Genomic DNA, 20,174 nt, shown 5'->3' with positions numbered 1-20,174 from the left:
GAAGAAGAAACAAAAAAAATTATAGGAAAAAATTTTAAAAGGAAAGAAAACAGGGAGAAAAAGCAAAGTTTCCCTTCCCACCAGTTCTATGATGCCCTTACCAGTGCACAAAGAAGGTCAACCGCTTCCAAAATCAGCTCCTGATGGCCGATGCGGCTGACTCCCAGATCCTCTAGCTCCTGATGTGTGATGCGCAGCAGCTGGTCCCCACTGATCTTCTCCCTCTCGAAATTCTTGATATACTGTTGCAAACAGTCATCAAGACCTGCAGAAGAAACATATTGAAGACCAGAATGAAAAACAACAACAAAAAAAACCCAGTGGAACCAAACAAATTTTTACAATAAAGCAAGCATTAACTCCTACCAAGTCACAAATTGAGCCCATTTCAGCTCTGGACTAGTTCAGTCATCCACCTTTTGTCAACCTATATATGGGCTTCACTGGGGGTGGCGGAGGGGGGAGGATAATCACTTCCTCCTATCCTTAGCTGTTAGGTTCCTATTTGAATTTTTCTCAGCAATTACTGGAAATCTTTACCTCTCTTCTTAGCATTCTCTTTGTGGCCTGTTTCACAAAATGTGTTAATGGGCATATTCCCCTACTTCCAAATTTATCTCTGCCCCCTCCTCCTTTCTTCTTTAACTCCATCGCAGAGGGAGAGGTATCATTGTTTCAATACAAGGCTATTCAATCTTCCTCTGCCACCTTAACACAACTTCAACAATTAAAAAATTAAATGTTGAAGTAACCCATTTCTTTTTTATTGACTTCTATGTTCAAACCTCTGTCACCTTAAAAAACAAAATAAAACAAAATTCTTTCCTTGATTTCCTTGATGCAGTGTTTCCCACTAGTCTGTTATTCCCTTCCAAACCCCTTACACATTTATTTCCTCACCTATAATGCACTCTTTAATCTACAATCATTTGCAATTTACAGATCCAAAAGCAGAAATCCACAATGAATATGGTTTTCAAGATTACTCAGGGCACTTCAATAAGTGATTGGCCAGGCTACAGATTGAGTGGCTTCAATAACCTATGAAACGACTTGATATAAATGTTGAACTGGACTAATAAGATTTTTAAGTAAGAAATACCAAGAAAGTGAGGTAATTCTCAATATCTAAAAGGTCTTGATTATATGTCAAGGCGGGAAATGAAAGGTAATAATGGGCTACAACTCAGCTGAAATTATGATGGAGCAGATATTATAAGAGAAAGCAGAGACAAGATTAGAAAAACTTTGCAAAGGGAAGCAAAGTTCCATAACAGAAATTACGTAGCCACTGAAAGAAGAACAGATAATCCTAAAAACTGCCTGGTTCCTGGTACGGTAGTCTAGTATACCAGGTCACACAGTCTTCACTAAATTTCAAACTTCCTTAAAGTAACTTGAGTTAACCTGCAGTCTCTCTATATTATCTACTCTTTCTTTCACCCTCTACTGGTGTGTGTACATTGCTCTTTCTTGGTTCTCTTTGCCTATTTGTTGTCAGTTCCCTTTCAGGATGCTTTGTTCAACTGTCCTAAAATATTGTTGCCCTACACTCCAGAGGGGAGAAGGCAATGGCACCCCACTCCAGTACTCTTGCCTGGAAAATCCCATGGACGGAGGAGCCTAGTAGGCTGCAGTCCACGGGGTTGCTAAGAGTCGGACACGACTGAGCGACTTCACTTTCACTTTTCATTTTCATGCACTGGAGAAGGAAATGGCAATCCACTCCAGTGTTCTTGCTTGGAGAATCCCAGGGACCGCGGGGCCTGGTGGGCTGCCGTCTATGGGGTCGCACAGAGTCAGACACGACTGAAGTGACTTAGCAGCAGCACGCTCCAAAGACCCCTTTCTACTTGCCTTACCTCTCACTCATTACATTCTAACTGAAGAAGCTCATCCACATCCATGTCTTCCACTTCCATCTGAGATCTTAAACATCCATTTCAGATTTCCCTCATGAATGCCAAACTTACATTATCTATATATTGTAACACGTCCACAACACAACTTCTCATTTTCCCCTCCAGAGGAGTCTCCTGTAATTACCGTCTCAGTGAAAGGTATCACCACCTATCCCAGTATAAAAACTAAATACTGTATTCTAATCACCGGAAAACTGACCAAACTACATCAATATATATGGTACTTTACAGATACCTAGACTATCTAATAAATCTAGACACATAATTTTGCTCTAGAACCCATGCAGTTAAATTTTGTTTTGACAACTCTCATATAGTTGTGAGATGATATAGCCATGTTAAATTCTTGATTTAATTCAGAGATAAGCTGGCCATCACTCTTAGTTTGTAAGTAAAAGCGTTATTTACTCTTTGCTCTGTTTTTTCCTCTTTTCAAATTTAATTTTATTCAACCAAAAAAATAAGAAAGTTTTCTTCAAAACCCTTTATGCCACTAAATAATTCTAAATTGCAACAAAAGTTAGGCAATATCTGATTTAACAAAGGGGAAATAATGTGAACAAGAATAACAAATAGTGGAGCATCCATGCCATGGAATACTACTTAGCAATTAAAAAGCCACAACTGACATACACAATAACTTGAATGGAGCTCAAAGAGTATTATGCTGAGTGAAAATGACTGATATGAAAGAGCTTACTGTAAGATTCCATTTATATTACATAATGAAAATGATGAAACTATTGCAGTAGAAAAGATATCAGTAGTTGCCAGATACTGAGTATATGAAGAGGCTATCACCATAAAGCAGCAAGAGGGAGATTTTGGAGGTGATTAAACTGTTTTGTGCTCCAACTGTGATATGGTAATGCAAATCTATACACATATTAAAACTTATACAATTGTAATGCCACCAATATCAATTTTATTCTGCAAATTGAAAAAAAATAAAAATTACAAATATTATAAATGAACTACAGGCAATACAATATTTGGAAAATATTAATTTTGGAATATAATTTAATTTATTACATGGAAAATACTAAAATTTTTACTGAAAAAAATTTCCTTCTCATATCATTTTATCATAGTGACTGATATAAAAGACCGACACCAGAGAATAATGTTTCCAGCATTCCTTTTAGCAACTATATACTAAGTACCTATGGACTAGAAAAGGTCAGTTGTCATTCCAATTGCAAAGAAAGGCAATGCCAAAGAATGCTCAAACTACCGCACAATTGCACTCATCTCACACGCTAGTAAAGTAATGCTCAAAATTCTCCAAGCCAGGCTTCAGCAGTATGTGAACCATGAACTTCCAGATGTTCAAGCTGGTTTTACAAAAGGCAGAGGAACCAGAGATCAAATTGCCAACATCTGCTAGATCAATGAAAAAGCAAGAGAGTTCCAGAAAAACATCTATTTCTGCTTTACTGACTATGCCAAAGCCTTTGACTAGGTGGATCACAATAAACTGTAGAAAATGCTGAAAGAGATGGAAATACAAGACCACCTGACTGGCTTCTTGAGAAACCTATATGCAGGTCAGGAAGCAACAGTTACAACTGGACATGGAACAACAGACGGGTTCCAAATACGAAAAGGAGTACGTCAAGGCTGTATATTGTCACCCTGCTTATTCAACTTATATGCAGAGTACAGCATGAGAAACGCTGGACTGGAAGAAGCAGAAGCTGGAATCAAGATTTCCGGGAGAAATATCAATAACCTCAGATATGCAGATGACACCACCCTTATGGCAGAAAGTGAAGACGAATTAAAAAGCCTCTTGATGAAAGTGAAAGAAGAGAGTGAAAAAGTTGGCTTGAAGCTCAACATTCAGAAAACTAAGATCATGGCATCTGGTCCCATCACTTCATGGGAAATAGATGGGGGAACAGTGGAAACAGTGTCAGACTATTTTTGGGGGCACCAAAATCACTGCAGATGGTGACTGCAGCCATGAAATTAAAAGACCCTTACTCCTTGGAAGGAAAGTTATGACCAACCTAGATAGCATATTCAAAAGCAGAGACATTACTTTGCCAACAAAGGTCCGTCTAGTCAAGGCTATGGTTTTTCCTGTGGTCATGTATGGATGTGAGAGTTGGACTGTGAAGAAAGCTGAGTGCCGAAGAATTGATGCTTTTGATCTGTGGTGTTGGAAAAGACTCTTGAGAGTCCCTTGGACTGCAAGGAGATCTAACCAATCCATCCTAAAGGAGATAAGTCATGGGTGTTCATTGGAAGGAATGATAATAAAGCTGAAACTCCAATACTTTGGCTACCTCATGTGAAGAGCTGACACATTGGAAAAGACCCTGATGCTGGGAGGGATTGGGGGCAGGAGGAGAAGGGGACGACAGAGGATGAGATGGCTGGGTGGCATCACTGACTCGATGGACGTGAGTTTGAGTGAACTCCGGGAGTTGGTGATGGACAGGGAGGCCTGGCATGCTGTGATTCATGGGGTCGCAAAGAGTCAGACACGACTGAGCGACTGAACTGAACTAACTTTGGGGCAGTGTGCATTCATGCATTTAACTACCTTTGAAAAGTCTCCTTCACCCTGCTAATTGGCAGAGCTTAGAGACTATAAACAGAATTCTAAGAAGCTGATATAATTTAGGATGTATAGAGTGATGCAGTAGAAAACCACTCAGGGACTGTGGTCTCTAGAAGACTTCTTAGACGGCCAAGATCCACCATAGGGACCACCAGCATTTCTACTTTTCTCCCCAAAGCCAAGTTCTTTCTCTAAAAATTTAATGTTGTCTTCAGTTCAGTTGCATCCGACTCGTTGCAACCCCATCCTCTGTAGCACATCAGGCTTCCCTATCCATTACCAACTTCGGGAGCTTGCTCAAACTCATGTCCACCGAGTCAATGATGCCATCCAACTATCTCATTCTCTGTTGTTCCCTTCTCCTTCTGCCTTCAAGCTTTCCCAGCATCAGGGTCTTTTCAAATAAGTTAGTTCTTCACATCAGGTTGCCAAAGTACTGGAGCTTCAGCATCAGTCCTTCCAATGAATACTCAGGACTGATTTCCTTTCAAATGGACTGGTTGGATCTCCTTGCAGTCCAAGGGACTCTCAAGAGTCTTCTCCAACACCACAGTTCAAAAGCATAAATTCTTTGGTGCTCAGTTTTCTTTATTGTCCAACTCTCACATCCATACATGACTACTGGAAAAAAAAAAACATAACCTTGACTAGAGGACCTTTGTTGGCAAAGTAATGTCTCTGCTTTTGAATATGCTATCTAGGTTGGTCATAACTTTCCTTCCAAGGAGTAAGCGTCTTTTAATTTCATGGCTGCAGTCACCATCTGCAGTGATTTTGGAGCCCAGAAAAATAAAGTCTGACACTGTTTCCACTGTTCCCCCATCTATTTCCCATGAAGTGATGGGGCCAGATGCCATGATCTTAGTTTTCTGAATGTTGAGTTTTAAGCCAACTTTTTCACTCTCCTCTTTCACTTTCATCAAGAGGCTCTTTCGTTCTTCTTCACTTTCTGCCATAAGGGTGGTGTCATCTGCATATCCGAGGTTATTGATATTTCTCCCGGAAATCTTGATTCCCGCTTGTGCTTCATCCAGCCCAGCATTTCTCATGATGTACTCTGCATATAAGTTAAATAAGCAGGGTGACAATATGCAGCCTTGTTGTACTCCTTTATTGATTTGGAACCAGTCTGTTGTTTCATGTCCTGCTCTAACTGTTGCTTCTTGACCTGCATACAGGTTTCTCAGAAGGCAAGTCAGGTGGTCTAGTATTTCCATCTCTTTAAGAATTTTCTTTAAAAAATTTAAGTTTGTTGTGATCCACAGTTAAAGGCTATAGTGTAGTCAATGAAGCAGAAGTAGATGATTTTCTGTAAATTCTCTTGTTTTTTCTATGATCCAACAGATGATGGCAATTTGATCTCTGGTTACTCTGCCTTTTCTAAATCTAGCTTGAAATCTGTAAGTTCACAGTTTATGTACTGTTGAAGCCTAACTTGGAGAATTCTGAGCATTACTTTGCTACAGCCAAATTGCGCAAGTACAGCAAAGGAGGGATAGGAAAAAAAAAAAGAGAGAGAGAGAGAGAAACGGGTGGTATCCTGAAGATGAAGCAAAAAAAAAAAAAAATAAATTCAAGACTTTGTCCTAATTTCTTCTAGAAAATGTTAAGCTGGCAATACTTAAATTATTTCCAAGTAGAAAAGATGATTCTGATTAACAGTAATACCTTCAATTTATTTATTTAGTGCTGTGTGCCAAGCACTGTTTTAAGAACTTCACAAACATTTTCTCATTTAATCTGTAGGACACTCTTATGGATTACATATAATTATCTTGACTTTACAGATAAGAAAATGGACATTTAGAGATCATGCCCTGGATCCCATAGCTTAATAGTAAAGTCAAATCTAAAACCAAGTCCATCTGACATCAAATCTCTACCTTTAAAACCTATGCTAAATTAGAAGGAATTAGAATTCTTCCCAAAGTGATCATCTGTAACATACAAGAAAGACATTATACCAAAAATATTTTTTCTATTTTCCATTTGAAACTTTAAAGACATTGTCTTAAAATCCATTTAAATTTTACTTTATATCAAAAGGGGTTTAGTATGTCATCTACATGCACACAAGCACGCACAACTCAGCTGCTGCTGCTGCTAAGTCACTTCAGTCGTGTCTGACTCTGTGCGACCCCATAGACTGCAGCCCACCAGGCTCCCCCGTCCCTGGGATTCTCCAGGCAAGAACACTGGAGTGGGTTGCCATTTCCTTCTCCAGTGCATGAAAGTGAAAAGCATAAGTGAAGCCGCTCAGTCGTGTCTGACTCTTAGCGACCCCATGGACTGCAGCCTACCAGGCTCCTCCATCCATGGGATTTTCCAGGCAAGAGTACTGGAGTGGGGTGCTATTGCCTTCTCCCCACAACTCAGCAGGAGAACACAAATTTAAAAGTCGATGAGAAAAATACGGTTGAGAGAAAATATCATTAAATGGGATCCAGAAATAATGGTGGTTAAAAATATCATTAATGATATTAATTAAATAATATTAATTAAAATATCATTAAATGGGATCCAGAAATAATGGTAATACACAGTCATTAAATGGGATCCAGAAATAATGGTAATACACAAACTTCGTAACAATGAAAAATACTAGGCTTGCTAAAGTATGGGAGAAGATAGAACACTGCTTGTAAATTGCCTAGAAGATAATAAAGAAGAAAACTGGATCAGGTATACAGTTAAAAATACTCATTAGAAAAGCAAACCAATTTCTAAGAGAAGTTCACCTATTCCTGATTTGTTGTTGTTCAGTTCCTAGGTTGTGTGCGACTCTTTGTGACCTCATGGACTGCAGCATGCAAGGCTTCCTGTCTTTCATTATCTCCCAGAGTTTGCTCAGATTCATGTCCATTGAGTTGGTGATGCCATCCAACCATCTCATCCTCTGCTGCCCCTTTTTCCTTTTGCCTTTGATCTTTCCCAGCAACAGGATCATTTCCAATGAGTTGGCTCTTTGCATCAGGTGGCCAAAGTACTAGAGTTTCAGCTATAGCATCAGTTCTTCCAATCATGTAGGACTGACTGGCTTGATCTGCTTATAATTCAAGGGACTCTGAAGAGTCTTCTCCAGCACCACAGTTCAAAAGTATCTAATACTGAAGCCAAAAAAAGATTTCCCATTGGAAGAAATTCTTGTGTGATGTAATGAATACCGCCTTCAATAAACCCCTTTAATAAACACAACTATAGGTTCTAATTGGAATCTCTTACAGAAATGTTGAAATACATTTTTCCTAAAATTTTATTGTCTTGTTTGCCAAATAGTAACTGATTATCACAAAGACAAAAAATACTCATATTTACTGGCTTTAAAAATGTTACAATTTCTCAACAGAGGTTCTAATTCTAAGGAGAAAATAGCTAGTAGAGTCTCACTTTTATAATAATAAAAATAAATGTGTGAGTTGGAGTTGAATCATCTTTGGAAAATCGGTAGTTTGTCAACAGGTGTTTAAAATGTTTTGAGGATACATACTGTATATTCATTCAATGACAATTGAAAATAAAAGACTCCTACTGTCATACTTCTAATCTTGAAAAGCACACTTACAGATTTTGACTTAAAAAAGTACAAGTCACAGGCAATAAAAGGAAAAAAAACAAATAAATCGGACTTCATCAAAATTAAGTAATTTTGTTCATTATAGCACACTAAACTATTAAAAGGCACTCATGGAATTGGAGAAAATATTTGCAAGTGAGAATTCTGGCAAGGGACAGAATAGATTAAGAACTCCAGAGTAAAGAACTCACCTGTAACTCAACAACAACAACAAAAGGTTGATTAATAAATGCCAAAAGCCTTAAATAGACATTTCTCCAAAGAATGATTGTATATAGATGTCCAATAAGCACATTAAAAGATGTTCAACATCACAAGTCACTAGGGAATACAAGCCAAAATTATAATGAAATACTACCTCATATCCATTCAGTTCAGTTCAGTCGCTCAGTCATGTCCGACTCTTTGCGACCCCATGAACTGCAGCACACCAGGCCTCCCTGTCCATCACCAACTCCCGGAGTTCACTCAAACTCAAGTCCATCAAGTCAGTGATGCCATCCAACCATCTCATCCTCTGTCGTCCCCTTCTCCTGCCCTCAATCCCTCCCAGCATCAGAGTCTTTTCCAATGAGTCAACTCTTCACATGAGGTGGCCAAAGTACTGGAGTTTCAGCTTTAGTATCATTCCTTCCAAAGAACACCCAGGACTGATCTCCCTTAGAATGGACTGGTTGGATCTCCTTGCAGTCCAGGGGACTCTCAAGAGTCTTCTCCAACACCACAGTTCAAAATCATCAATTCTTTGGTGCTCAGCTTTCTTCACAGTCCAACTCACATCCATACATGACCACTGGAAAAACCATAGCCTTGACTAGACGGACCTTTGTTGGCAAAGTACTGTCTCTGCTTTTGAATATGCTGTCTAGGTTGGTCATAACTTTCCTTCCAAGGAGTAAGGGTCTTTTAATTTCATGGCTGCAATCACCATCTGCAGTGATTTTGGAGCCCCCAAAAATAAAGTCTGACACTGTTTCCACTGTTTCCCCATCTATTTCCCATGAATTGATGGGACCAGATGCCATGATCTTAGTTTTCTGAATGTTGAGCTTTAAGCCAACTTTTTCACTCTGCTCTTTCACTTTCATCAAGAGGCTTTTTAGTTCCTCTTCACTTTCTGCCATAAGGGTGGTGTCATCTGCATATCTGAGATTATTGATATTTCTCCCAGCAATCTTGATTCCAGCTTGTGCTTCTTCCAGCCCAGCGTTTCTCATGATGTACTCTGCATATAAGTTGAATAATCAGGGTGACAATATACAGCCTTGACGTACTCCTTTTCCTATTTGCAATCAGGATAGCAATGATCCAACAAAACAAAATAAACAAGATACAAAACAACAAGTTTTATCACGGATGTGGATAAAGACCATTAAATGAATATAAAATGGTACAACCACTATGGAAAAGAGAACAACAGTTACTCTAAAAAATGGAAAAAAACAACTACCATGTAATCCAGTAATTTCACTTCTCAACCCAAAAGAAGTGAAAGCAATGTCTCAAAAAGGTATCTGTCAATCACAAATTCCTGAAATATCTCTCCCCCTATCTTTCCCCTGGTAACCAAAAATTCATTCTTCAAGTCTGTGAGTCAGTTTCTGTTTCACAAATAAGTTCATTTGTTTAATTTTTTGTATATACTGCTATATTTAAAATGGATAACCAATAAGGATTTAATGTATATCACAGGGAACTCTGCTCAATATTATTTAACAGCCTAACTGGGAAAATAATTTGAAAAAGAATAGATATTTGTATAAATGAATCACTTTGTTGTACACCTGAAATTAACAAAACATTGTTAATAAACTATACTCCAATATAAAAAGTTAAAAAAATCTGTATATCCATGTTCATAGCAGCATAATTTACAATAAACAAAAAGTGGAAACACCCAAGTGTCCATCAACAGATGAACAAACTTTGTTCATCTTTTTTAAGTCTTAAAAAAAAAGGAAAGAAATGCTGACACATGCTATAAAATGGATGACCCCTGAGCACAGAGTGAAATAGACCATTCACAAAAGGACAAATACTATATGACTGAAATTATATGAGGTACCTAGAATACCTAGAATTCATAGACATAAAGTAGAATGCTGGTTGCCAAGGGCTGAGAGAGGGAGTTAGTGTTTAATAGGTACAGAGTTTTGGTTTTACCAGATGAACTGTTTCATGGATAGATATTAGTGATGGTAGCTTAACAATGTGAATGGACATAACATCACTGACTTGTACATTTTAATATGTCTAAAATAGTAAATTTGATGTCATGTGTATTTTATAATTTAAAAAATTTTAATGATTAAAAATGGTAAATTTTACATTATGTATATATTAAAAAGTACAAGCTATCTAAAAAATTCAGTTCAGTTCAGTCGCTCAGTCATGTCTGACTCTTTGCGACCCCATGAACTGCAGCACACCAGGCCTCCCTGTCCATCACCAACTCCTGGAGTTCACCCAAACCCATGTCCATTGAGTCAGTGATGCCATCCAACCATCTCATCCTCTGTCATCCCCTTCTCCTTCCCGCCTTCAATCTTTCTCAGCATCAGGGTCTTTTCAAATGAGTCAGCTCTTCACATCAGGTGGCCAAAGTATTAACTTTAGCCTAAATTAACTACTTTCAAATTTTAAATATACTTAAGCATTTGGGGAAGTATATGTGTTTATGAAAGCCACGCCTGTAATTTACTATTTTATGTTTGATTACAAATGGTATGTTCCTGTGTAATTAAGTTTCTCTAACAGAAACACAACTCTTCTTTTTGTTGACTTCAAAGAAACCATCAAAAGCAATGATTTACTACATTCAGGGAATCTCACATGAAACTCATCAAAATACCTCAAGCAAGCTAATACATCATAAAAAATAATTAGCCTAATCACAACAGTATTTAATACAGCTATCTTTTGTTTTTAATATTTTAATGTCTAAACAGTATTGTTGAATGTGAAGACACGCCAAAAGTTTCAGCAATATGTGGATTTTGAATTTTATAAAAAATTGTACATTAGCTTTACCAAGGGAGAAAAGCAATTTTGTATCCAAACACCATCCATATAAATGTTGAAGGAACAGTAGCAGAAAGGATTAATCAGTCATCTTTGAGTGCTGGGAGAGATCTCCTTCTCTAGGGAGGAAGGGGGAGGGTAGGCAGTGGTTGCCCAATGTTGATGTGGGGACAACCTGGGTCATGCCACTGTAAAGGGCAAAACCTGTTGATCCAACTTTACTTCTGGAGAGTCATCTAATCTTGCTTTATCTCAGCCCCAGGCTTCCCTTAATATTCTTGATTTTCTTCAGATTTAAATCAGATTCCTAAATCAATAACTATTCCTTAGCACAGAACTGTATATGATTTTCCTCTGACCAACTAGCTTGCTGAGCTAGGAATATCTGCCTTTCTGGCTCAATATCAGGATCCCTCCCAAGTGCTTTTCCATTTCCTGATATCAACTTTCATTTATTCATTCAACAAGTATTTATCAAATGCCTAGTTATGATCTAGGTATTATTCTAGGGAATATGAATAAAAGGTAAGCAGAAATAGACATGGTCCCTTCCTTCACAGAGCCAACAGTTTAATGGGAAAGAAGACCATTACATAAAGAATCACACAAGCAACTCTGACATGTAAATCAAAGGAAAGGTATCTTTGAATGGTGCTTCAAAAGCCTGTAATAGGGGGATATGACCAAATTCAACAGTTCAAGGGTAGGTTTTCTGTGAGAAGTATGACAAGAGGAGTGTGAGCCAGTTACGTGAAGGGGGAGGGAAGAGCATTAGATTCTGGAAACAGCAAAGATCCAAAGGTGGGACAGAGGATGGAGAGTATGAAGCACTGAAAGAAGGCCAGTATTACTGAAGGCTGCATTCAGATTTGTGCTCACAAAAGCTCCTGCTGGCTTCAATGTGTAGCACAGTGACTTGTGACCAGTTTACATTTTGCCAAGAAAAGATCGTCTTTGGCAGGAACTCATCTTCCTGCTCAGTACCTTCACTTCTCAAGTTATTCCAGTCATGGGAGTTGAATAAGCTTTCCCAAACATGGCTTTTCTTGGGCTATTTCCTTCCTCCACGCTACCTATACCACACCTTCCTCCCCCCGTACCACCACCTAGTCTCCTCCTGGTAACAAAAAGTAAGGGGAAAAAACCTAGAAGTACAACCTATCCTATGTTATTTATACCTGAACAACAAACCAAAAATCAATGGGAAAAAATGCGATAAAAGTAGAAACATCTTTTAAAATGGTGATTCAAAAAAAAAAAACAAAAAACACAACACTATAGTAATAGAAAGTAAAAAACTGTCTTTAGAAGTTACAGCTGATCATTTTAATCTAAACTTGTGCAAATCATTAATTCTGAGTGAAATAACTTTCCCAAAAGAAAACTCTAGCATTAAAGTAATAACTGTAGAAACAAAGGGTACCATCCACTAGTAAACCTAATCTCAATACATCTCGTATGATGCTTCTCTAATTACAAATCTTATACAGCATTCCAAATTCACTGTGTGCACCCTCTGCCTCTGGTACACACACACACACACACACACACACACACACACACACACACTGACACACTTATTGCCACGATAAATGTCTATAATAGACAATAACTAGTCAAGAATTTGACAGGTTCAAGCCAAAAAGAAATCTTTGGTGTTTTAAAACATTTTGTTAAATTTACTTATTTTTAATTGCAGGGTAATTGCTTTACAGAATTCTGTTGTTTTTTGTCAAACATCAACATGAATCAGCCATAGGTATACACATATCCCCTCCCTCTTGAACCTCACTCCCATTTCCCTCCCTATCCCACCCCTCTAGGTTGATACAGAGACTGTTTAAGTTCTCTGATTCATAGGGCAAATTCCCATTGGCTATCTGTTTTACATATGGTATGACTCCTAAAACAGGTTATAAAATATTATATTCAATTTAATTTTCAGTCCCCTTCATGGGTCACAGCCTTGTCCTGGAGAAGGGGCTTGTGTAAATCAATGAAGATATGAGCCAAGCCATGCAAGGCCACCCAAGACAGAAGGTTCATAGTAGAGAGTTCCAACAAAACATGGTCCACTGGAGGAAGGACTACGCTAAAGCCTTAGGCTGTGTAGATCACAACAAATGCTGGAAAATTCTTAAAGAGATGTGAATACCCGACTACCTTACCTGTCTCCAAAGAAAACTGTATGTGCACCAAGAAACAACAGTTACAACCTTACATGGAACAAATGTCTGGTTCAAAATTGGGTAAGGAGTACAACAAGGCTGTATACTATCACCCTATTTATTTAACTTATATGCAGAGAACATCATGCAAAATGCTGGGTTGAATCATAAGCTGGGATCAAGATTGACAGAAGAAGTATCAACAACCTCAGAAATACAGGTGATGTCACACTAATGGCAGAAAGTGAAGAGTATATAAAGAGCCTCTTGATGAGGATGAAAGAGAACAGTGAAAAAGCTGACTTAAAACTCAACGAAAAACTAAGATCATGGCATCTGGTCCTATCACGTCAAGACAAACAGACAGGGAAAAAGTGTAAGCAGTGACAGATTTTATTTTCTTGGGCTCCACAATCACTGTGGATGGTGACTGCAGTCATGAAATTAAAAGACACTTCCTCCTTGGAAGGAAAGCTATGACAAACCTAAACAGCATGTAAAAAGCAGAGACATCACTTTGCGGACAAAGGTCTGTCTAGTCAAAGCTATGTTTTTTCCAGTAGTCATGTACAAATGTGAAAGTTGGACCATAAAGAAAGCTGAGGGCTGAAGAATTGATGCTTTTGAATCTTGGTGCTAGAGAAGACTCTTGAGAGTCCCTTGGACAGCGAGGAAATCAAACCAGTCAATCCTAAAGTAAATCAACGAAGCTCCACCTGATGTGAAGAGTCGACTCACTGGAAAAGGCCCTGATGCTAGGAAAGATCGAAGGCAAGAGGGAAAGGGAGCGAGAGAATGAGATACTTAGATAGCATCACAGACTCAATGGACATGAATCTGAGCAAACTCTGGGAGATAGTGAAGGACAGGGAAGCCTGGCTTGATGCAGTCCATGGGGTTATGAAGAGTAGGACACCACTTAGCAACTGAACAAAGACAGGCTGTATTCTGCCCTGATTGGCTGATTCCAAGCCTGTACTTTGCCCTGATTCACTGCCATCTAGTCTGTACTTTGCTCTGATTGGCTGATTAACAGCCTGTACATTGCCATGACTGGCTGAATTCTAGTCTGTACTGTGCTCTGATTGGCTAACTCCGAACCTATATGTTGACCTGATTGGCTGACTCCTAGCCTATACATTGCCCTGATTGGCCGGCTACTAGCCTGTACTTTAATTAAGGAAAGTAAGGAAAACCACTAGGCCATTCACATATGGTCTAAATCATTATACAGTGAAGGTGACACATGGATTCAAGGGATTAGACCTGGTAGAAAGAGTGCCTGAAGAACTATGGACAGAAATTTGTAACACTGTAGACGAGGCAGTGACCAAAACCATCCCAAAGAAATAGAAAGTGCAAGAAGGCAAAGTGGTGCCTGCAGGCTTTACAAATAGCTGAGGAAAGAAGATAAGCAAAAAGCAATGGAGAAAGGGAAAGATAGACCCAACCAAATGCAGAGTTCCAGAGAACAGCAAGGAGCAATAAGAAGGCTTTCTTAAATGAACAATGCCAAGTAGAGGAAAACAACAGAATGGGAAAGACAGGAGATCTCTTCAAGAAAATTGGAGGTATCAAAGGAACATTTCATGCAAGGATGGGCATGATAAAGGAGAGAAATAGTAATGACCTAAGAGAAGCAGAAGAGATTAAGAATGGTGGCAAGAATACACAGAACTGTACAAAAAAGGTCTTAAAGACCTGGATAACCATGATGGTGTGGTCATTCCCCTAGATGCAGACATTCCGGAGTGTGAATTCAAGTGGGCCTTAGGAAACATTACTACAAACAAAGCTCAAGTGGAGGTGATGGAATTCCAGATGAGCTATTTCAAATGCCAAAAGATGATGCTGCTAAAATGCTGCATTCAATATGCCAGCAAATTTGGAAAACTCAACAGTGGCCACAAGACTGGAAAAGGTCAGTTTTCATTCCAATCCCAAAGAAGGGCAGTGCCAAAGAATGTTCAAACTACCAGACATTTGCACTCATTTTGCATGCTATTAAGGTTATGCTCAAAATCCTTCAAGCTAGGCTTCAGCAGTACATGAACCGAAAACTTCCAGATGTACAAGAAAAGGCAGAGGAACCAGATATCAAATTGCTAAAATATGTTGGATCATAGAAAAATCTAGGGACTTCCAAAAACCATCTGCTTCATTGACCATGCTAAAGCCTTTGACTGTGTGGATCACAACAAACTGTGGAAAATTCTTAAAGAGATGGGAATACCAGACCACCTTGCCTGTTGCCTGAGAAACCTGTATGCAAGCCAAGAAGCAACAGTTACAACCTTACATGGAACAACTGACAGGTTCTAAATTGGGAAAGGAGTATGATAAGGTCATACACTGTCACCCTGTTTATTTAACTTATATGCAGAGTACATCATGTGAAATGCTGGGCTGGATGAATCATAAGTGGGGATTAAGATTGTTAGGAAAAATATCAACAACATCAGATATACATATGATTCCACTCTAATGGCATAAATTGAAGAGGAACTAAAAAGCCTTTTGATGAGGCTGAAAGAGAAGCAGCCCTGAAACTCAACATTCAAAAAACTAAGATGATGGCATCCAGTCCCATCACTTCATGGCAAATAGATGGGGAAAAGTGGAAGCAATGATAGATTTTATTTTCTTGGGCTCCAAAATCACTGCAGATGGTGACTGCAGTCATGAAATTAAAAGACACTTCCTCCTTGGAAGGAAAGCTATGACAAACCTACAGTGTATAAAAAGCAGAGACATCACTTTGTCAACAAAGGTCCATATAATCAAAACTATTGTTTTTCCAATCGTCATGTATTGATATGAGAGTTGGAACCTAAAGAAGGCTGAGTGCCTTAGAATTGTGGTACTGGAAAAGACTCTTGAGAGTCCCTTAAACTACAAGGAGACCAAACCAGTCAATCCTAAAGGAAATCAACCCTGATTATTCATTGGAAGGACTGATGCTGAAGTTGACGCTCCAATACTTTGGCCACCTGATGCGAAGAGCCAACTCATTGGAAAAGGTCCTGATGCTGGGAAAGACTAAAAGCAAAAGGAGAAGAGGCTGGCAGAGGATGAGACGGTTAGATAGCATCACTGCCTCAAGGGACATGAATCTGAACAAACTCTGGAAGATAGTGAAGGACAGGGAAGTCACAAAGAGTCAGACACAACTTAGTGACTGAGCAACGACAAATTTTCAGTCAACATTTACCTTCCATTTAATGTTTGTATCATTTAGTTTTACTGAATATTGAAATTTTAAAAGCTATGAATTTTGACCTTTAACACAAAGCTAAAATGTATTCATAAGGATTTATTTCCAAGATTAAAAGAATCTAGTCATTTCTGGGTTGTCTGTTAAAAACATAAATTCTGATATTGAATTTTATATATGTGTTCCTTTATGTAGCAGAATCAATACATAATATCATACAATTTTACTAAAAGCTCGATATTTTTATTTGCCTATATGTAAATTTTACTTTACCTAGGACAACAGGCTATTTGGAGGGGCTGACTTTTTTCCCCTAAAATTCATAAGACCTTCTCAAGATAATTCTATAACTATAACGCAAAACAATGTCAGTTTTTCATTGCTTCTCAAACTTCATGTGCATATAAAAGATCTAGGGAGCTGATTAAACTCAAGATTCTGATTCAGTTGCTGTAGGGTGGGGGCCGAGATTGTGTATTTTTAACAAGGTCCCAAATAACAATAGCCATTACTACAGCCAAGCTTGTCAGATGCAAAAAGAGAAGACTTTTTCAATAAGTGATGAGGTCATTATCAAATAGGACAATAAGGATGACTGGCAATACACATAAACAGACACAAGTGGGCTGCTGTGCTGTGCTGTGCTTAGTCACTCAGTCATGACTTTTTGCAACGTCATGGACTGTAGCCCACCAGGCTCCTTTGTCCATGGAATTATCCAGGCAAGAACACTGGAGTGAGTAGCCATTCCCTTCTCCAGGGGATCTTCCCAACCCAGGGTCTCCTGCAGTGCAGGCAGATTCTTTACCATCTGAGCCACCAGGGAAGCATTTATAGGCTTACCAGTCCTAATTAGGAAATATATTTATTATGATACTCACAGATCAACAAATATTCACCATAAACTTATAAACCACACAGTAACAAATTCTCATACTGTAACCTAGACAAATTATTTTAACCAAGTGGAAAGAAAAAAAGATATTCAAAACTAATCGAAATTATGTTTATTCAAATAAATCCCTAACTGCATCTTTTAAGATTGGTATTTAGAAAACGTCCTAATTTTCCAAAATATGAAATCCAGGGAGAAACTCACCAGCTTAAATTATTCTCATCCTTCACAGTATTATCATCAATTATAAAAGAATGCAGTGCAAGTTTTGTTTTTTTTTAATAAAGAAACAACAAACAATACAAACTTTTATTCCTTATTGGTATCCAATCCAAGTTTGTGTTTTGGGGTTTGGAGCAGAGAGGTTTATTGTAGGGCTAAGTAAGGAGAACAGGTGTTAAAAAACTGGAACTCCCAGATGGTTTTCAGGGGGAAGTTTTTTTTTTGGATCAATCTTATTTGCAATTAGTATTAACCAGGTACAGCTGTTGTTGTTCAGTTGCCATGTCCTGTCCCACTCTTTGCGACCCCAGGGACTGCAGCGTGTCCAGCTTCCCTGTCCCTCAACACCTCAGGGACAAGTTTTTATAGGCAAAATTGGGGGTGAAGGCTGCAGGGTGTGTGACTTTCTTCTGATTATTTGGTGGTAACATAAAGGGTGGTGCTCCAGGAAAAGTCATGTGCTCAGTCTGGTTTCCATTCTCCACCCGGGGGGTGGGGGGGTGGGGTTGGGCTTTAGCTTCCGTAGAAGAACTCAAGAGATATATGGCTGTGTATATCCTTTGAGAAGGAACCAGGACCCATCTTTCATTGCTGTGCTATAATTTCTTGAGGGCTCCCCCTTTGTCTCTGCATTCCCTCACTTCACTGATTAGCAACTCTTTGAAACTACCCTTTGGAACTCAAGGAAAGTCTAGGGGGCTGAATGAAGCTCATTTCCTACAAATAAGAAAGGGAAGACACAAAGGATTTGTACTGGAGAGGGCCCCACAGGGTCCTGCTTGGTTTCATTATCATTAAGCATTTCTCAAAGAGCTCCAAGGATATGAGAATCTTCTAATATTTCTCATAATTCCTCTCTGCTTATTACAATTAAAATTCTCTCTCACTGTGATAACATTCTACTGCAATCACCATTGGTTAGGGAAGTGTGGTTCCTCCTTTTAACAAACTGGAAAAAAAAACAGTGTTAGTGAGCACTTTGTTCCCTCCAGATGCCAAATTCCTAACTGGGGACCAGAATCAGAAATACTAATAAATTAGAAAGGAAGGAGAATAAAGTTCTACAGAGATGCATATGAATGAGAGAAAAGAGGGGAGCCAGGAGACAGGGAGGGAGAGAAGAGAACAGAGAGAGAAGGGAGAAGGGAGAAGGGAGATGGAGGGAGCATGTCAGGGACTTGGCTAAATATTGAGTAAAGGAAATAATTTGATAGACCTGCTTTTTTTTAATCTTACCCTCACTCCTTACCGCAGAGACAACATTGCTTCTTTAGTCACAAATTAACCTCCACCACATCTGTTTCTTAGCAGATGGCAAGTGCCTGCCAGGAATTTAAGAATTAACTTTTAGATGACATTTGCAAAGTTCCAAGTCATAATTTAATCCTAGATCCATATTGTTGGCAACCCAATAGTTAATGGAGCTTAATGTTCTCTGATTCCTTTGATTAAATTACTACTCAAAACCCTAGTTTCATAGACAGCAATTTATAAGATAAAGATGCATGGACATCATTTCATTCAGTTCTCACGATTTAAAAATTGTCTAACATGAAATTTAACTTTAGATCACTATACACTGATGTCACACGAGACCATAATTTTTTTTAAAAAATTACCTCCACAGGACACAAAGAATAAACAATCAGCTCTTCTAAGGAAAGGAGACTAAGGAAAAGGCGGGGCAGGATGGGGGGAATGTGAGGGCTGGGGGAGGTTAGAGCAAGGGCAAAGATTCAACATATTAATGACTTTATATTATGCAAAGCACAACTCAAAAACTTCTGAGTTTGCTCCAACAAGAGTGTATTCACTCACTCTCCTGAGAGACTTTGGTCACTGCCTAAAAGCAGCTGTGCAAACAATCCTTTTAGCAAGCTTTTATTTCAATTCAATCCCAAATCTCTCCATTGGTTAATTTCAGTAAAAAGACCCTGAGGGAAGCAAGATTTGCATATATATAAATATGCTACCACTGACTGCAGCACAGGCCTATACTCCAGACAGCTGTAAATCAACCTGTGAAAGGAACCAAGTGCTTACCAAGGATCATCTTGAGCAGCCACAAACTAAGCTATTTCCTGAACTCTTTTGCAAATGCTATAAATATACAAAATAAAACTAACTGTGATAAGCATTACAAACAACCCTGGTGAAAGCTACAGAAATACTGGCAGACATGCGTCAAAACTGTTCCTTTCTCAAAGGCAATAATTCACTACTCATAACTTTTAACAGCCAACTGGAATTCAAGGTATTTTTCCAGAAATGGAAAAAGTCTTGAAGGAACCTATGGTGAATATGAATTTTTCATTTCAAGAAAGGAAATATGAATTATACTAAGATATGTAACAATGCAGGAAAAGCTATAATTACATCTTTTATTGTCAGCAACTTCCCAAGAAATGTATTCTTTGGCTATAGCATCACAGATTAAAGTCATTTAGGAAGAGTGTGGTTCATGGAATAATGATAAAGGCAACTTTAAGTTCCTGTTAAAGTTTTGGACACTTCTGGTAATGAAAAAAAGCACTTTGATCCTGACGTCCAGTGCTGTTAAATATTAAATAATATTTAAAACAATAATAT

At 38.5% G+C, this 20,174-nt stretch overlaps 1 protein-coding gene across 6 annotated transcripts in view; it reads right to left on the bottom strand.

Moving 5' to 3' along the window:
- CNKSR2 (connector enhancer of kinase suppressor of Ras 2) overlaps positions 1 to 20,174 on the bottom strand; it is a 285,915-nt gene that overhangs the window by 224,651 nt on the left and 41,090 nt on the right. For all 6 annotated transcript variants that reach the window (XM_027533486.1, XM_027533487.1, XM_027533489.1 and 3 more), the window contains exon 2: positions 102 to 265. In XM_027533486.1, the coding sequence (XP_027389287.1) occupies positions 102 to 265 (164 nt within the window). The remainder of the gene's footprint in view (positions 1 to 101; positions 266 to 20,174) is intronic.

The sequence above is a fragment of the Bos indicus x Bos taurus genome, chromosome X (genome assembly GCF_003369695.1).
Source record: "Bos indicus x Bos taurus breed Angus x Brahman F1 hybrid chromosome X, Bos_hybrid_MaternalHap_v2.0, whole genome shotgun sequence".
Taxonomy (NCBI): Eukaryota; Metazoa; Chordata; class Mammalia; order Artiodactyla; family Bovidae; genus Bos; species Bos indicus x Bos taurus.
Note: the sequence above shows the minus strand (reverse complement) of the source record. Positions and strands in the feature narration are given on the sequence as shown.